At 40.4% G+C, this 20,307-nt stretch overlaps 1 protein-coding gene across 2 annotated transcripts in view; it reads left to right on the forward strand.

Moving 5' to 3' along the window:
* The window catches only part of FLT1 (fms related receptor tyrosine kinase 1), a 117,695-nt gene that overhangs the window by 9,824 nt on the left and 87,564 nt on the right, over window positions 1–20,307 (forward strand). For both annotated transcript variants that reach the window (XM_040583401.1, XM_040583402.1), the window contains exons 2-4: window positions 6,436–6,532; window positions 6,836–7,056; window positions 16,416–16,540. In XM_040583401.1, coding sequence (XP_040439335.1) covers window positions 6,436–6,532; window positions 6,836–7,056; window positions 16,416–16,540 — 443 coding nt within the window. The remainder of the gene's footprint in view (window positions 1–6,435; window positions 6,533–6,835; window positions 7,057–16,415; window positions 16,541–20,307) is intronic.

Consider the following 20,307-nt stretch of genomic DNA (forward strand, 5'->3'; position numbering starts at 1 on the left):
GGTTTCCTTTAGAGTGGGGACCTAGATGGCATCTGAAAGACCTGGAGATACTGCTGTGAACCTCAGGGTGGCTCATGGTTTGGCACTGGGGGTCTTTCCTGGAGGCTGTTTCTAAGTACAGGCAATGGAGATGGTGCGTTTACCCCTGGATGCAGGAGCCAGACTGTGCTGCCTGCTTTGCCTGTGTCTGAGCAGTAGAAACCCAGGCAACATAGAGGAGATGGGGGCTATTGCTGCCATGGAGATAGAAGAGTGTCTTGCAGTAGCAGTTTTCTCCAGCCACCAGCAGTCCCAGAAGTAGAAAGCTTCATTACCCAGGCTGATCCCTCCTACCTCTAGTCCTGTGGCAGGAACAGGCCAGACATACTAACTTGGAGCAGGGGAAAAAAAACAAATTTCCAATCACCACCCAAATTTTGTGAAAACTCTGCCTGGAAGTTCTCCTGTCTTTGGAGAACATCTTCAAAATGCAAGTATTCATGCTGATGGGGACCTCAGTATTGATTAAACTAGGAGGACCTGTTAGTCATCGTTCCTCCTTATGGTCACATGTAAACCAAAACTTTAAATGACTCTTCAGTGTTGACCACAGGTTCTTGTTTCTTTCTCACTCTTTTTTTTTTTTAATAGAGTGATTTGGTGTAATGATGTAATTGGAATTATTATGGGTAGGTACAACTGTTCAACCAAAAAAAAAATTTACATTTACTTACAGAATGGCCTGGAGTACCTTTAGAAGAGACAATAATATAACAGCTTGTCAGGAGCTCTGAAATAAAGAAAACTACTGAAATCCCAGGTTTTCTTACAAAATGGAGTAAAGCCATATATCCAGTATGAGGTTAGCTGGTGGCCATGTTCTGGTTAAGGTGCTGCTGCAGATCAGAGTCAGCTCATTTACACTGGAGATGCACTGCAGGTCAAACCACTGGGTACCACCATGCTCCTGAGCATTTCATCCGGATTCTGCAAGCGCTTATTAGTTGCACACATGTGGGCATTCCCACCCCCTTCAATGGGATGACTCATAAGGAAGTGCTCATAAGCAAGAGTAAAAGTCCTGGGCTGCATTTGAACGGAATGACCCGTGTTTTAAAGAGCACAGAGAGGTGAAAACCCTATTAAGAAATCATGTGCACTCTCTTTCCAGTGCAGGAGTCTCCCCTACAAAATACATTTTTGCTGAATGTGTTTGGATCAGGAGGGAACGATGATTTTGACGGTAAAACCCGCAAAGGTTCAGTTATATTTAACAAGCCTTAAAACGCATGCAAATCCAACAATGACTGAAACAATTACTTCATGATGGATAACTTTATTGCCCACAGATGGCACTTTAAACCCAGAAGGTCAGATTCTTTGTATACACTGAAGTTGCAAAGATAAACTGATCATTCTCCTTAACCTCTCATTGTGCAGGTGAAAAAAGATCAGTCAACATCTTCAGGATAACTGGAGTGGTTGGAAGAGAGTCACGCAGCCTCAAATTATGAAGATGTTAAAAGTAAAAAGCCACCAAACCTGTTAACTTCAAGGAAATTTCTAATAACTTTTAATATCATATGTGTGGTTTTTTTTAACTAAGCCATAAAGCTAGCTTTTGGGTTTAATTTTTTTAGTCAGAAAAATTCAAAGTGTGTGAAAGGAAATTTAAAAGTAGAAGCTGGAAAAAATCAAAATGGGGATAATAATCCAAAATGTGGTCCTGGTTTTGAGTTCAGAAGGTCTACCCTTTTAAAAGAAATTGAGATTTAGCTGAAATCGGTAGAAGGTTGATCATGTGTGCATGGTTACTCATTTGTCTGTGGAACTGAACTTACATGTCATATTGGAAAAATAATATGCATTTTCATTTATTTCATCTTTTTTTTTTAATTACTTGTAATCAGTGGTTTTGTTTAACAGATAATTCACATTTTTATTTACTTCATTCAGGAAGAGGATCACTGTTTTTTGCAAAGCAGAAAATAATTGAAGGAAGTTCTTTCTTTTGTTGCCCTGCAAATTACAGATTATACCCTCTGCTTAAAAAAAAATAATAATTGTCCCTGCCTTATTTTAGACAGAATGGCTAACTTTTGCAATCTAAATTAATGTTTGCTTATTAATTAAGCAACCTGGCTGACTGACTTTCACATGTATCTAATAAGCCTTCCAAAACAAATAGAGTATGCTCAGAAAAATCACCCCTTTCCCTATGGGAGAAGATTCCTCAGTTATCAGGATTAATTAGTTCTCTTGTTGTCACATGAAAAGAAGTTGCACCCCCCAATGTAGGTCAGTGTGAGGGTAGGCTGCTGATGGTCGCATAGTGACAGGCACAATGATAAGTGAATGTGTCCTGTTGAGCCATGACCCTTCAGAAAAGACAGTGTCAAGTAAAACGCCCAGAGAAGGTACATAGAAGGCATAATCTGCTTCTAAATATTGACAGTAGGAATTTCCCTGCTATTCTCCTTCCTTTTTCTTTTCTGGTAAACATGTCAAAGTCTATTGCATTTGTGCTCTGCATCAGTTTTGAAGCATTTAAAAATGTAAGGAAGCTAATGACCCATAAATAGATAGGATGTCAAATAAAGCTATTTTTCTTCAAGACTAAGCATCTTGCTGGTAAAAGCATTGTCTTGCATACTTTTAAAAGCAACAGTATTGGCTTGAAATAAGATCTTTTATTTCAGGGTTTTTTTCAGTGAAAAACTAAATGAATGTATAACAAATTGATGTATCGTGCCAAATGCGCTGAAGTTAGGTCTTGAATATTAATATGATTAACTACTGCAGTTAAGTGTCTAAAATCTACTTGAAATCAATGATGAAGCTCTGGCTTATACCAATGGGAGCAAAGACAGACAAACATTAAGCAGTCCTTTAGATCCCACTCACAATATTTACAAATACTGTGGTGTCTTTTAGATATATGTAATATGTGTAAAAGGGCAAAAGCTTGAAGATGTATCTGGTATTTCTGAGGGGTTTTTTTTTGCCTGCAGGATGGGGTGAAAAGATCTGGTGTTTGGTTTGGTTGATTTTTTGTTTGGTTTGGGTTTTTTGTTGTTATTGTTTCTTAATTTGATTTTAATAACTCTGAAGCAGATCTTCTGGCATACAGGCTTCCAGGCTGTCTTGTTTTATATGCTTAATTTAAGATAGATCTTGAGATTTTCATGTGGATGCCTTTGCTTTTATCACTGTAGAGTTATCAAGAGAAAAATCTGTAACACAATGGTTTCTTGCCCTTCACCTTTGGCAGATTCCGAAAACAACAGCAGCCCACAGTCCCAGGGCTGGTGTTGTCTCGGCATGGGTCAGGCATGGGCATGGTGCTGCATGGCTGGCTTTGCTCCTGGGCAGGGTGCTGGTGCTGAGCAAAGCCAAACACTCAGCACTGCAGTCATAACCAGGCACTGCAGACTTGCTCTCCTGCTTTGCTCTCAGCACCTGTCACTCACATGGATTTTCCACCTTTCCATCAATTTTACACTGAAAGCAACTTAGGTGTTGCTTTCTAACAACTGGGCTAAGTGTTGCAACTCTAGCAGCTGGGCTTTGATCCCAAAGGATTCCTCTGGTAGACCATTACTGATGTTTTTTTCATACATATTGAACTGTTTTTAATCACCATTGCATGCTTTCAGCTTTTCTAGAGCCTGAAATAAGGAGGAATTCAGGGAAGCTTGGGGCCAGGTTTCCCTCTGAAGCAAGGAAGAAGATTCATAAAGTTGGGTATAAACACTGCCTTCTTGGGAGAGTATCTGAGCCTCCAACTCTGGCATGACAAGAGGAATAGAAATGAAAATTAGGAACATGGTAGTTTCACAAACTGTCAGATTGTTTAGTTGGAGGACATTAACAAACCCTCTTAAGCAAAGTGACTAGGTTGCTCCTCAAGAAGCTGCCTAAGCTCTTGCAACATCTTATCTGAATTTCTCAATGTTTAGCTTCAGGGACATGATTTCAGAACAGCAAATGAGTAGACTCATAAACTTTAAGCATCTGTGGAGGACTATCCCATAAAAGCACAGTGCGTTCCTTGGGAGACCCAGCATTTCAGAGTTGTGATCCATAAATGGCATGTGAGAAAAATGTATGTTTGCAATATGTCACATAACAAATGGCTTCTTCAAAGATTTGCTGCATCTTTTTTCTCCCCTCTTAACAGCTGGCAGAATATAGTCCTTTCTAGTTAGAAGTATGATTGTCTAGACAACTTGCAGAGGAAGTCTGTGTATTTGTACAGTATCACCATTCAAATTTCTGGTAATATTTGTAGTAATATTTCTTTATTCTGAAAACTTGTTATGCCCTTGCTTGAAGCCTGTTCAAGTGAGCTATAATTTAGTTTACGTCTATGTTTAAGTGTACCCTTTAAATCTTGTTTTCGGTAGGGATGGATGATGGCATATACAGGAGAACTGCTGGAGCCACAGCATAAATAAGATATACAGAGCTAGAAAGAAAACTGCAGATAAATGTAACTAACTTAGATGCCAAAGGTTAGTTAAGTTAGTTAACCCCTATAGTGCACATTTCCTATATTATAAAGGAAAAGAAACAGCTCTCTGAACACCTCTAGCAAACGATTTTGAAGACCTAATCAACTATTTGCTTCTTTTCATGGCTTGCGCTAGGTAGTCCCAGGTGATTTAGACCTCTTGCCTCCACTAATGTTACAGCGAATCAGTAGGAAATACTGACAAATGGAGCACAGCTGGCTCCCATAAAAAAACCAAACCCAACCCCCAAACCCAACCCAAAGGTGGCAGGTGAGGGCAGTGCCTCTTTACCTTTTGTACAAAATCCTTGTACTTTTAACATCTCTCTCCATAAGTGGAGACTTGGCTTCTAGGCCTTTCTCAGGCTGAAGGAGTTCAAGTCCACATCTCGGAACAGAGTTTTGTTATTCAGCCTCTAATCTGAGGCTACACCTGCTGCTGGGTTAAAGCTGCTGAATTTGGAGCAGCCATTGGCTTTGGAGGGTTTATACAGCTGAAATTTAGTCACCAATCTCAGCCAGAGCTGGTGTCCAGAAGTTCCTTCTATAGTCAACGAAAGAGGGACTCCTCTCCAGTGGGTGATTCTACTATGTTTGGTGCATACAGCTGTTTGTATTTGGCTGTGGCAGGGACCTCTTGAGGGAAGGGCTTAAAATAGCTGAACTGAAACTGTACTTGACTGAGTTCTAGTGGAAAATCTGCATTACCCTTGTTTATATGATGCTGTTTCTCTTGTATGTTGACAAAGAAATATTTTCTCTTAAAGTGATCTGGGGTACTCTCTGCTCCTCTCACAACACTGGAATCTTCACAGATTGCACTGGGGTTCAGATTTAGACTTAAACTGGGTTTCAACTTTAACTGTTTCAAAATATTTTCTTGTTATGTTCCTAGCTTCTGGAACACTTTGCTGTCAGCGGGAGGGCAATGGGATGGATCAAGGACTGTTTCTTCTCTAAAGCACGCATTTCTGTCTGCTTGCCACAAAAGCTTTTGTGGCACATAGTCTATTACGGGGCAAAGATAAAACATGATGCCTTTTCAGCGCTTGCTGGCTTGTTGAAAGGGAAGGTCCAGTATTCCTCTAGTCTTCTGACCACGGGGCTTTTTCATGGACTTCCTAAAAATTGCTTTCATATGGCCTGTGAGAAGCCTGCCTGGATGTTTCCAAGTGTCCTAAATTACGTCATGTTACACTGACACCCAGGGTTTCACCCACACCAGACTGCTCTGGCTGTGGCCAGGGCCATGCTGGCACGCTTGCTTTCTCAATAAGCAGCAAATCTGGTCTGGAAGGTGCCTTGATCTTGTTCTCAACATTTACTGTAGAGCTGTCCAGTTGCCCTTTGACACCACTTTGCCAGTAGGAAGCCTGCAGCCGGCGAGGGGCCGTAGTTACTGTGACCTTCAGTCATGAAGGGAAGATCCTTAATCCCCTTTCACTCCTCCCAGAGCAGTTCCAGTTTTGCAGCAAGCTGTTTGAGTGAGGGTTAGGTATCTCAGAGGTCAGTACGTGGCTCTTGCTGTGGAAGTGGCTGACTTTTGCCCTTCCCATTGAAGGGGCTGCCATGGTGGTGTTTCCTAAGGAAATGCAGCCAGTGGTGCTTGAGGGCACGCTTCCTTGGTTAGATGTGTAGCCGCAAGGTCTTGAACTTTCTTCGTGATACACTCAGTGAACAACTTGAGAGCAAAGTCATTGACCAAAACTTGCATAACTTTAATTTGTACTTTTTCCCCTGAGTAATCCTCATGGATTATGTGAGTCCTGAGTTAGGACAACAGGGTCCTACCCAAAGGAAGAGTATGTGTGGTGAGGGGGACACCTCATTTTCTTTGCTTTCCTCTCCTAATATAACATCATAAACATAAACATGAGCAGACTGGGAACAGGATGATTTGTCATTGTTAATGTTTTGGTTTTTTTCTCTCTTTGTTTTTCTAGGATCTAGTTCAGGATCAAAATTAAAAGTTCCTGAGCTGAGTACAAATGGCACACAGCACGTTGTTCAAGCAGGCCAGACTTTAAATCTCACCTGCAGGTAACCAGCTGAGTTGGATTCTGATAAATTGGCTGGGAGTTCATACACCTGACACTTTTTTTTTTTTTTTTTTGTAACTGAAATTAGAAAAAAATGAAACCTTATATTGTGGGGAAAGGTGGGGAGTGAACTTCAATGGCAATTGTTTAGTAGTTCTTTGTTGTTTCTGTTGTTGTTTTTGGAAAACAAGATAAAAGAGAACCCCAGAAATAGCCTGATATAATAAAAAAGAAAGCTTGGGAACTGGAGCTATATAATTGCAGACCAACATAATTGTTTCTGCTTCCTTATCTGTATTTGCAGGGGGGAAATGGTTCATTCATGGTCTTTGCCTGAAACTCTAAGTAAGGATAGCAAAAGGCTGAAAGTAATTAAATATGCCTGTGGAAGGAATGGGAAGCAGTCCTGCAGCAGTCTGACCTTGAGCAGAACTCAAGCAAGTGACACTGGAAACTATAGCTGCAAATACCCAACAAGTCCAGCAAAAAAGAAGAAGGAATCTACAGTCTATGTATTCATTAACGGTAAGATTACAATTTTTAACATGTCTTGATACTTGCATTTCAATACAGCAAAATGGACAAATAAGGCAGTTCAGCTGTGGTTAAATACAGGGGGGTTAATATTTTCAGCCTTGAAAAATGTCATGTTAACTTACCAGCTAACATATAAATTGGTATAAATGTACAGATATTATGCTTTCTCAGAGCTTGCAAATACAAATGCTAGTGTTTTATCTGCTAGGAGAAAAAAATGAAGAAAGAAAAAGACCCAATCCGACCAGTTTGCTAGAATAAATAGAACTCCACTTGGAAGTTCTTTGCTGTTTCTGTTGTGAAATGGGCAGCAGAGAAATCGTATCTTACAAAATCAGATGATGACTGATGAAAACCGTGTATCTGGTACAATGTCCACTTCAACCTGCCTAAAAGTATAGATTTCTAGGCAACTGAGGGATGCCAAACCTGCCTATCTAGATCACCAAATCATCTCATGCTGTAGAAAATTACTGTTTGCATGTTAAGCCACATTCAAAAATGTACTCTGTAGTCAATGTTACACTGATTGTAAAAATCTAGAATAAATGGAATCAAACTGAACACAGAATTGTGTTCAGCAAACAAGTGTTGTGTAATGTATGGGAAATGCTGGAATTAGGTCAGTTAGGCTGTAACAGAAATTGCTTTCTGATCCTGTTTTCTTCCAGGATATTAATCAGACACTTCTCAGAGCAGTTGACTTCAATAGATACAATAATAAAATAAGAAACTATACACACTTTAGGGATTTAAGTTAATTTTATATGTTAGTTTTTCTTGATTTTTACACAATATCATTAATAGATTACTGTAAGATATCAGGATTCACAGATTTTGAAAGCCCATATTACAGAGAATGTGCAACTGGAAATTTTCCAAATTATGTGTCTGCTGCTCCTAACGAGTTCACATTAGAGTGAATTAGCCCTTGTTTCCATTTTGTGACATGAAGAGTGGGACTGGTGCTGTGAAAAAGCAGAATGAAATGGACCTCTCATTACAGTGATAAAAATAAGATAGCTCCCCCCGTTATTGTGTGTTGCTTTATTGAGAATTCCTGAATAATTCATGCTGTTTGCCCCGCTTTCCTTCATCTGAAATACACCATAGAGTGTTTTTCTTACCCAGATATTTTCAGACGATTCACTGGATAACCAGCTACAGGTGCATCCATGGAAGTATAACCAAAGCAGGTCACTCATTTAATGACCACTATTTCCTGCTGCCTAGGAAAACTTACAATTTTCTTGAATGACTTTTGCAAGTTTCCCATCATGGGACTTTCTTGAACCTCTCACCTTGGATGTTATCTCTATAAGATCTACCCACAGTCCTCTCCATTCACCACGTGAGAAGAGCAAAGATGGTTGTGAGACTGACCGAGAACCTTTCTGCTAAATGCACTTTACGATATAGGAGATTATTTTATGTTCTCTTGGTGTATTTCCTGCTTGAAGTGTTCATTTTTCAGAATCCTGAATTTTTACAAATGGAAGACACAACCCATCTTTCTAACTCTTCAGTGCTTCCCAAGTCATACATAGCTTGCTTGTATCTGAAAGAGATCCTCAATTAGATGTGTGTGAACCAAGGTTATCTGCCTAAATCACGTGATGATGGAAGAGAAACGTATCCTTGGAGAAATGGTTTTTGGACAGACAGATGGACTCCCCCCACCCCCCACCCCCTCTGCCCACACACACACACATCCACCCCCCAGTAATCAGTTAAGGAACACTGCCTGAGTGTCTTGGTTTTGTTTATTTTTCAAGGACATTCAGTCATTAAATGTTGATGTCACTGTTGAAGATAGGATTAGATTACATTTCTCCTCCTACCTGACTTGCCAAAACCCAGTAAATGTTTAAGGGACAAGCATGTATCAAGCTTAGACCTCTTTGGCATCTTAATTTTCTGAATTTAACAATCCTTTTGTTTAAGAACCAATTTCTTAACACTTAAGTGTTGATTGGATCCTAGTAAGCACATGTAAGAGTTAGGGCAAACTACTGATAGCGAGGGAGGCTGCAAGGTAACTGCTCATTTAATGTCTGTTGAAGGCATCGCTCTACCCTAAGGTGGGGAAAGGTTTATTAGTCCTCGAAAAATTTACAATTTCAGGAAGAATTGTTGAGTAGGTTGAAAAGAAACAAGAAAGCAAGCACCCTTTCTGATCAATGTAGCATTAGCATTTGGAAAGAATATACTAAGGAATCTCTTAATATAAGTAAAGTCCTTGTTTCTGTGAATGTGTATGAAATTCAATTATCTGGCTCAAGGTGGGGTGAGATGTGGGTAACAAAATCATCTGTGAAGACTACCTTTCCTGAGTTTAGTTTTATTTTAAATTAATTTATGGGTGCTTAGGAAATAAACATTTGTAAAATTTGGGTCCCTCCTGGTTTTGTATTGTTTCCTGTGGCAGGACGTTGTGTCAGTCCATTTCCCATATTAGCTCCATGTGGATCACAGAGGCGCCTGTTTCCCATGTCTTAGCATGCTGCAGATGAGAACAAATAGTTGCTATTTACAAACACAGAATCCGAATCAGGAAAATTGATATTGTTTGTACAGGAAGTCATCACTTATTGTTTTAAAAATGTTTTTCATTTCCGTAATTAGAGTGATACCGAATATGAACTGGATTTTAAAAAAAACCAAACCCCCCCAAAACAAAACAATAAACCTAGTAAGTCCTTTGGTTCAGTAATGAATGTATGCTATAGCAAATGAGCTTCTGTAGACGAAACCAAGATGCAGGTCAGTGAGAAGGACACTGCAAGTCCCGCATGCCCCAGGATGACCTGAAGCATTTCTGAAGTCCTGTGCTTGGGTGATTGAGAACAGGCAGGCTGGTGACTTCTCTTGCAGGATCTAGTACTGACACCACCCTTCTTTCAGCTGGAGAGGTCACTACCGTGTTGCACAGGACAGTGAGTGTGCAGTGTGTGCCACAGCAACTCTTGACTGCACAGGGCTCAGGAATTGAGACATCAAGTGAGGGAAATTAATTCTCTTAAGAGCCTTGGGCTTTGCTCTAAGAAAACTGATGTGTCCTGACTTCCACCAGCAGCCATGGGAAAAATCTGAAATGAAGCAAAGCTTCTTTGCCAATTTCTCCACTGTCTTGGACCCCAAACTGCTCGGATCCTTGTTTTGTATGCAAATGCAGCCTAGTAGTAAAATGGAAAGATTTGTAATAAACGCTCACTGTGTACACTGGAGTGAGGCATGGGGAATTCTCTGCTTGAAAAGAGATAATTATGGAATAAAGACATTTAAGAATCAAAACTTATCGGCAGGCTGTTTTGAAACCTATGTAATTTCCCTGGGGACAGTGCTGAAGGCTTTTCTTTCTGCCTGCCTTTGTTCTACTATCTCCAAGACACTATTTTCCAGTTACTGGGGCTCATTCATATTCTTCAAAAATGCGCAGTTCTCTTCATTCTCTACTCTCCTCATCTCTTGCCTTTGATCAGTTGTTCCCATGGTATGACAGAGGAAAAGCATATAAGTTCAACTAACATTGATATATCAAGGTTAGATTTTTGCATGTATTTAAAAAAACTTTGCTTCAAGTTGAAATGTTGCTGCTTCCTGTGATGAAGATAGCTTCCAGCTATTAATATACAAGAATAAGGTCTTAATTCTGCTGCAAAGAAGAATTTGTCGCTAAGTGAAGTTGTACTTGGCCTTAGGATGTTAGCCCATTTCTTGGTCGATGTTCTCCCTCTCCTTGTCTCCCCTGAAACTCCTGCTGTGTGTGTCTTCTGACCACATACTTTTCCTTGCGTAATGAGACATGTATTGGTACTTCAATTAAGCACCATTCAAAATATCTGTTTTAAAATCAGATCTCTTGGCTGAGTCAGCTGTCTATTCTCTTTCTGTACTTAACAGAAAGAAACAAGGACCTTCTGGTACGTATTTCTCATCACTGACTTTTCAAGGAGTCTGGAGAGCAAGCCTATCTTGCTCTGAGATGATTTAAATCAGGTGAGACAAATCAGAGCTGAGTAATTAAAGGTACAAGTCCTGAGAGTACTAGTACTCACCATTGCCTAGAATGTCAAACATGTCCACTAGTTTTGGATCTTTCACTTGAGATGTGTCTTGGGTCGGACAGTCCAAAATGAAGGGCTTTAGCATTAGTGAATGCTTCAAAATGTAAGCCTCTGAATTGCCAAAACATCTGGGGTTTTGAGTGCATTTTCAAACTCTAGAGTTGTATTCTGCAAGTGCTGAGCATATGGCGTCTCCTTGGGAGGTCCACTTGTTGACAGATAGCTGGATCCAGCCCCAGAACTGATGTGGAATTAAGACTTAGCTTGAATGGATTGAGTCCTATAACCCTAAAGGTACTATGTTGCAGAACAGGGAGAGCATCCAAAGAGTTCCCCAAGAGGGTCTCTTAAGATCAGAAACATTAAAGTCAAAATAATTCAACAGGTGAAAAAAGCAGTAAGACAAAACACCCTGAAACCTAAAAGAAAGGGAGATTTTCTTCTTCTTTTTCCTTTTTCTTCTTCATATTCAGAAATAAAGTGCTGACAGAAGAACCTGCTGAGGCCTGGGAAACTCTTCCTCCCCTGTGCCTTTTTTCTGTCTTTGCTTTTGGCACAGTTTTAAAGTGAGCAGTACAGTTTTGGCTCGCACTGTCAGAGTCAATAATATGATAGCACTTCTGTTATGAAAAGGAAACTAGTTGAAATTAAACTACGCTACAGCTGTGTCAAGTGTGCAGACACATTTTTAGTGTCTAACGGGGTTCCTGGTACAAAACGGAGCCCTCTAGGACTTGCTGATGTCAATCACCTATAATTGACATGCTTTTGTCATTGCATGTACGTGGACTTCACACGTTGGTACGCTGTGCTGAGCGGAGCACATACGGAGGCCTTGGCAGCATCGAAGGCCAGGCACTGAGCCTTCTGAGGTTCTTCTTCCTCACCAAGGCTTATAGCTCCTACTGAAACAGGGATACATTCCCAAGATGAACTTTCCAAGAAGCAGGGATACATCTGAAAAAGGGTTCTTAATGTCCAATAGCCTTTCTAGAGATCATTTTCTGAACATAGTACTCTAGCATGGATTTTCCCGGCTAATGTAGGTCAGAATATTTTTCTGTAAGAGTTATAGACATGTTTTGTGTGTGTTGCAGACCTACGTCAATGATAGCATTCTATAACTAGCCCCAAAGGAAAACAAACAAACCCTGCCTAAAAATCACCGTACAGTTATGCTAGCAATGCTTCATCTGTGAATGTGCTCCAGATACAAAGTATTCCACTCCTTTCCCTTTTTATTTTTTTTCCCTGTACTTCTGTGATTGTTAATTTATATCTCAAGTCTTCTTTCAAGGTTGAGAAATAATTTGAAGAGTATTATTTTACAGGCTAAAGAGAGGCAAGAGTGGAAAAGCCCTTCTTGCAGATGTGTTGTACTTCCAGACATGTCAAATGGGATTATTTTTTTTTTTTCTTAAGGAACATAGGTACCTACATGTGAGCAGGTTGAGTAGGTGCATTTCCTAGGGCATGATTCATCTCATCATAAAACAGATGTCTAAAATGGGGCAGATGAGTCCAGTGGCAGAAATCCCCCTTTCCCCTCAGTGACAACACTGACAGGTTGCCCACCTAGCTCAGTGAGAGATGTCTGTGTTTTAGATGTTAAGTGAGATGAGAGCCGCTCTTGGTGTGCAAGGTTCTCCTCAAATTACTTCTGAACAGCTCTACTAATCTGGCTGGGATACATAAAGTTAGTTAGAGTGAATCCCTACAATGGAAAGGGGAATTTGGCAGTTGGCTTATTATCTTTAATGAAGTTTTCAAGCCTGTACTTTACTAAATACTTTGGTCCTTCCTTTTCATATGCATGAGGGAAAAGGGTGTTATGTGAATGTGAGGAAACTGGTTTGGCTCTTTCAGCCCCCAAAAAATCTTAATGATGAGCCAGGTGTAAGTAGGTATTTTGGAAGAACTTCAGAGGACAAACTTTCCGAGAATTTCAAGGAGCTCAGATATTCCTGCAGAGACTTTTCCTCTTGCAAATGTGTAAGTACTCTGATTTACATAGCTCAGATTATTAAAAACAAAACAAACCCAAGAACAGTAGCTGAAGCTTGTGGAAAAAAAAGAACCTCTCCATCTTTTTTGAATTTGGCATTTCAGTGTTGGCTAATTTAGTTGTTTGTGCAAACCCCATAAATAGCCTAGACAGGTTACTGATACCAGACATAATATTGCTTGTGTTAAGTCTCTTATCTAGTTTGTATCTGGCTGCCAACCAGCTTAATAAAAAGCTGCTATTTATATTCTTTAACAATATAGCAAGTGACCTTCATGGATTTTGTGATTTCACAAATGCTTTTTGTGGTTTCATGTTGATTGTAACTGAGAGATATTGTAAGGAACACAGTCAAACCAGCACACAGTCATTAATTCCAGGCACAATGTAAACTGAGTAACCTTTAACACATGCAAATATTCTGACTGTCCAGCTTTCATTTTTCTACCCTTGCAGGCATCTCTGAAGAAAAAAAATCACCACAAAACCCAACCAAAACCTAAAAAAACAAGTTTGACCCTCTTAGATATTCCATTCCAAATCCCAATGGAGCTAAATGTGTAACTTGGATGTGATCTTCAGGACAGGTCAATCCATGATGTTGCTTTTATGTCTAGAGCTTTCTGAACATAAAAGTGAGTAAAGCTGGCCCAGAAGTCCGCCAGTGGGGGGTTAGGTCATCCCAGATGTGCTGCCAGCCAGCTGTTCAGGGAAGGATGGCATTTACCTCCCTTCAGGAAGGAATTGGGAGGAAATGTAGCAGAAGCCACTGGCAATAGCTAGGGCTGTGATGGGAGGGGAAAAGGAAAACAGAGGCAAGGAGTGCTATTTTTTTGGGGACAGAAGGATTCCATGTTGTTGGCATACCCTGCCAACATGGTATAACCTGCCCTGGTGCTGGCGTGAGTTTGACTCTGCCTCATCCAGGCTGGTAGAGCCTGCACCAGGCTCTGGTCTCGAGGCACTGAGAGTATCCCCTTACGGCCATTAAGACGGAAGGAGAATAAAATCAAAGGGAATCAGGAAAAGCCTCCACACTCATTATGAAAACAAAACTGTGCTAGGAAACATGATGCGTATTTCTTTTAATCAAAAGCAGGAAGACATTTGGAGCACTTGGGGCCGTCGATTGCCCTCCAGCCCATGGCGGAAGTCCCCAGTGATGTCAATGGGAGCTCTGCACGCGAATAGCGGGGGCACGGAGACGCCGTGGTGTGCCACTGCAGGGACTGTACCAAGACAGGTTGTGACTGAGCTTTAAAGCCTACCAAGAGCAGCCAGGGCATTCTCGTTTACTTTTATAGAGCGCTTCATTGACTTCTTCAGATGCGAACGTGCGTTTCCATTGAAGAAGAAGAAATAAAAATAAAAAAGTCAAGCATGGTGTTTTGTGCTTGTTTCCTGTCCCTGCCTTCGGATGGGCAGGAATCCTGTGAGGTCTGAGCCGCACAGCCCCCACTGCCTTGATATTGGCATCAGTCAGTGGTGACACTGTGTCTGCAGACAGCACCGGTAGTCCCCAGAACAGCTCTTCCTCACACTTGTAATGATCTGGAGATTATGATACAGGAAACTACTTTGCAAAGCTTGCTGGTTTTGAGCAGGAGCTCTTAATTTTGTGACAAAGACAAATGAGTCTTTGGGGAGTAGTAAATCGGTTTGTCTGGTGATGTTAAGGGGCAGGTGACCTCTTCTGCGGCTGCAGCCACTGAAACAAAAAAGGTTCTTTTCACCGTGCTACAAACAGGTTCATTCTTGGTCTTTCCTTGAATCGTACTGCAGAGGAAACATCAGCCTAACAAGTCCTTAGGGTGTTTTTTATTACATACGCATCCTCTATTACTCATAAGTTCCTTTTGCAATCTCAGTGGACGTTTAACACCTATTATTTAATAAAGCATTGTGGCTTTAATTTCAGAAAGTTTGTGTAACTGTTTCATTACACCTCTTTAGGAAAACTTTACCCTGGGGTACGTTTGAGGTAGTCTACCTTGGGATTCTCCCCAGTATAAATTAGAGCAGAATTTGTTTCTCTTCCTGTTTGATGTCTCAAACAAAAATATTATTGCATATAATAACAAAAGAAGACCCTAAGGGAAGAGCAGTTTTATGACACTGGGAAGTGGAGATCATACTTTTGAAAGAGAAGCAAAAGTAATGTATTTGAAGAACGACTTGCATGAACATAGGTCAACATGCAGAAGTCTGGGACCAGAGCACTTGAATAAAATAGTATAATTTGAGTCAATTCTTGCTAGCTTTACTCATTTCTTACCAAGAAAGATTCACATTGTTATTTGCAAGTATTTTTGACTGAGTGAAAATAATAGGATTTGCCTGAAAAAACATTGGAGCTGTAGATAAGCACAGAATAAGGATCTGAATGTTCCACTCTTAAAAGAGTTAAAACCCAAAACTTATGTGAATTTGGGGTAGTCTATTTGTGATGCGAGTCAAACCAAGCCTTCGTATCTGAACACCTGCAAAGAAGATTTGGAGCCAGAGTCTGTGGCTTGAGCCCCTCTTTGTTACGTGGTCCAAACAATAGCAGCAGCAGTGTTCCCTGTTCCCATTGCAAGCTATTTATGACAATGCCCTTTGTTAAAGGGATTGTTCAAGGGACGGTAAATTACTCTGCCAAGCTTTAGTTATCGAGTCAAAAGAAATTAATGTTTTCCTGGCATTTTCGTTACCTTGTCACTGAAAAAAAGAGACACATAGGTATTGTGATAGCGGGAAGGAGGAAAATGATTAACTCTTGCTAGTCTGTGTTCTCAGATTTGGAAGTATGGCTGGATAATCACGGTAGATTCTTTCTCCTGGTGAAGTCAATGTGATTTTCCCATCAATTTCCTCGTAGACATCAGGAACATGTCCTGTGTAAGGGTTTCCTGATAAGTGAATTTCAGCTCACTTCCCATATAATTACTTCTCCTGATGATAATAAAATAGAAATGCCCTGAAATAAGAAACACATCTCAGCAGTAGAGACAATGCCATAATGGGAAAGATTACTACTTCAGCTGTCCAGGATTTTAAAGGAGATACCAAAGTACTGCTGTTGATATTAAGTGATAAATACGTTTTCAAATTTTTAATAATACTTTGCTGAACTTGTTTAGATAAAAGTAAACAGAAGATTGATGTGAGGACTTTGTCTAGCTTTCCTTATGGACAGGGTTAGTCTGCTCTTTCAAGGCTGTATGCACTGTTACAATTGCCATACACAGTCTTAAGATTTCAGGTATTAACCTTTTCTTTTTCTTCTTTTGCAGATACAGGCAATCCATTTGTAGAGATGCACAGTGATATACCTAAAATAATACACATGACTGTGGGAAGAGAAATGATCATCCCATGCAGAGTCACAGCACCAAATGTTGCTGTTACTTTAAAAAAGGTACCTCAAGCCAAGCGTGCTCTAGAAGTGGTTTTATGGATGATGCTTTTGTTTGTTTGCTTGCTTTTGAAATATTTCAACAATTTAGTATTACTTAAACAAGGTTTCTGGGTGTCAGTGTGTTTAGAAATATTTCAATCCTGGAGGCTTTGTCTCATATCTCCTAGAAGAGCTTCATCAAACCTCTTACACTGGATGGGAATTTTCTGAAGAAACTTAAACTTTTCATACCATTTTATTAAATCTTTGCTGACAAAGGTTTCTTAAGCCCAGGAAGGAGTTTCTTGTTAGAAGAGAGATCCTCCCACCTCTTCCCCTGCCCTTCCTCCCCTTTCCTCTTCTGTCCTCTGGAACAGCTCGTAAGTGAAGTCCCTGGAGACCTGCTGAGGCTGTGCAAGGATCTCTGCAAGCCTTTGCCCTACCTCACTCCCAGCAGCAACTTTGCTGCTTGCTTTTACATACGAGTGCACTTACAAGACAAGGAATGGCTTCCCTTTGTAGGGAAACATGCAGAGTTTGAGACTGCAGGGCTAGTTTTAGAAAAACTAGATATTTTCCATGTTTTGAGGAAACAGTTTCTTTCCTAGGTGCCCTAGGCATTACACAGACAGCTAACTGACTTATGTGTATGCAGTAAAGTACCTGATGTGAAGACAGAGAATGGTGCTTCTTTTTTCAAAGTTCCTTTGTTTGGCTTAAAAATTAGGTGGAGTTGCCAGTAATCTTTTTGTTTCTAGATAAAGGGAGTTCTCTGTACATAGTAGCATAAATGTTCATCTTTGTTACAAGGAAAAGAAATTTGTCTGTTTATAGAATAACATGCAATTGCCAAACAATGCCACTGCAAGATGCTTATCTAGATTAGTACAAATCTTTGATTCCTCTTTGACTGTAGAGTTTTGTAGCAGCCACAGATTTGATCCTGTGTTTCAATTAGACCTGGAGGTTTACAAATTCTATCCAGTGCTGCTTTGCTAATATTGACACTGATTTTGCCTCTTCGTTTCCACCTGTGAATTCATCTGAAAGAAAGCAAAATGCAGAGAAAATAAAATAATCTGACCTAGGATGTTACTGTATGTGTGTGTGCACGCACACACGCATGGTTCTCCTGCAAGAAGTGCACCGGGGGGGATGATGCACAAGATTCTGTGGTTATAGAATCAAAAGTAAACAAGGCTTGGCTTTCCATAGGGTAGATGTTGTAGAGTGGGAACTTATTTGGGCACTGTAGTGTTGCATCTGAAATCTCACATATTTAATTCCTAACTGACAAAATTCTTGTCAGGCTTCTCTCCTATTAAACAATATAAAAAAAAAATTCTTTTCTCCTTATTTGGAGGAGATTGAGACATAGATACTCTTTTTTTTATTTCTTTTTTTTTTTTCTTTTTTCATATCAACTTGCCTTTAGCTTGGATTGTGGTGTAAAGGCACATCTTTACACCATCGAACCCAGATATAATACTCTGGGAAGGAGAAGGAGGAGGTGGAGCCAAGTCTTGAAAGAAAGGATTGGTTGCTTACATGTTTTGCATTCCAGGAAAAATAAATGTGTTCCCTAATTAATCCCAGAATTTCCTGAAGCATGTAAACTACAATGCATTACATCATACCTTACTTTATTTATCATCTGTAACACCCATATATGAAGATTCCAGCAAGCTTTTGCTCACATAGCAATTAAAAGAAGTGTTAAATGCATTTCACAGCTGCAGGCATACTACTTCTGGAGAGCTGGCAAAGCCTATTCTGTGTTTTCCATTCAGTGATAAAGGAAGAAGCTGGTGTCCCCATAATGCAATCCTCCGGACCTGGAAAGAAGCCTCCAGCATTAGAGTCATTAGGTTCTGCATTCTATATTGCCAAGAAGTAAAAATAGTAAATATTTTTCGGTAATCCATCTTTTCTGAAAGGACTTGTTACGGCTGCATGAGCACTGCCTTCAGTGTTCTGTTCCTGTGCAATGCTACTTCCATCTTCAACACTACAAATGATTTTTTCATTAAAATTGCATCTTTACCTTACTCAGTCTTTTTGAGATACTGCCTTGCTCTAACTTCCAGGCTGAACATCTGTACAAATTATATTCTATAGCATGGCAATCATGTGCAACATAGGAGTCTTAAAAATCAAGAAGCTAATAAAACAGGGATTGGGTTATAGGGGTGGAGCTTTTCATTCCTATTTCAAATGTAGCCTTCAGGTCCTGTTATGATAATCTATATTTGCAACAGCCGATGGCCTTTTCTTTTCCTCATTACATGAAGAGCTGTGAAATGAATTGATAGTTTTGTTCTAATCTTTAATAGGCAGATATCCAGAGCTTCTGAAACCATCATTCCTATCCATATGATTCTAGCAGCTTCATTCAAGATCCCTAAAATAAGATAAATTTCATTGCAGCTAAGGTGTGCACTTCTCTTGCATCTTCATTTGCTCTTATCCTGTTAAATGGAGAAAACATCACCTTTTGGTACAATGGTTTGGTACCTCTCTTTACTGTACTTTTGGATTCTCTGTTATAAAGTCAACAATGACATTAATGGGAATAGAGATAAATAAGCTTCAGCTTAACGAAAGAAGCAGGGAAAAAACCCCAAGGATGTTGAGAGTCACACACCTAGACAGTGGGAATTGTTAATGATGCCACCTCATCCCTCCCAAATTGATGGAAGGGGAGACATGAAAGAAAAGACAAGCATTCAAAACCTAACATATGTTTCCACTATGCTTTCACCTGGTTCTTTCCAATACAACCTGCCTTTGGAGATGTGGGGAAACACAGCTGGACTATATACTCTCAATCATATGTATGTACCCAAAACATTGTGGCAGTACTGTGTTAATGCCACTGAGTACCAAAAAGGTTCAGTGGCTGGTGTTGAGCAAAGAACGAAAAGAAATGGAAATCTAGTTTGAAACAAAGTACAAAGAAAGTAAAAGGCCAAGACTGTGCTGCGAGCCACAGTGATGTGGTTCACACAGATAAGCATGTAGACAATAAATTCCATGTATACTGCAGCCATCAAAACAAATTAATTCTTTGAATGCCTGCCCTGTGTTTCTTCATAGGTTTCCTACTTGTCTCTGTGATGACCAAATGGGCCATTTTTTGGCAAGTCCCTGAACAATGTTGGCCCTGATCTGCATGGGCGATGGACCAGGTGACCTCTAGAGGTCCCTTCCAACTTAAATTGTTGTGTGATTCTGGGATCCTCTGTCCTGTACCACCCATGCAGTGTTCATCATGGTGATGATGTCATGTCTCTAGGTGGTGCCCTGGGAGGTGATTTAGGGTAAGGCAAAGCAACTGTGCTTCTCTGAGAGTGGGAAACGGGTCATCTGAACCAGTGGGGTTGGCAGAGCCCAGCAGTGTGGAAGAGAGCTGGGTAGGAAACTGAAGCCTGTATGGAGAGAGGGTAGAGCTGTGAAGGGCTGTGAGGGTGAGCACCCAGCCACCACTATTCTTCTCTTCTGAGACAAAATCCTGGTATTTCCACCCTCTGAAAGGGACTTGTTGCAGTGTCTTGTTTCCCACCCCCAAGACTTAGCCAGAGACCAGCTGTGTCACGTTGCTCTTTTGCTAGTCAAAGTTTTCCTTCCAGAAACTTAAAACAGTTGAGTTATGCTTTCACGTGTGACCATGTGCAACTTCTTAGTGTCAAAGCTGCGAAAAATTACACAAAAGGCTGTAGCTCTAGCTGTTTTTGAGGGATGTCAGATGAGACGTGCAGGCAAAGATTCGCCTCCAGAGCAGGTGAGCC

This window comes from Falco naumanni, chromosome 2, assembly GCF_017639655.2.
Source record: "Falco naumanni isolate bFalNau1 chromosome 2, bFalNau1.pat, whole genome shotgun sequence".
NCBI lineage: Eukaryota > Metazoa > Chordata > Aves > Falconiformes > Falconidae > Falco > Falco naumanni.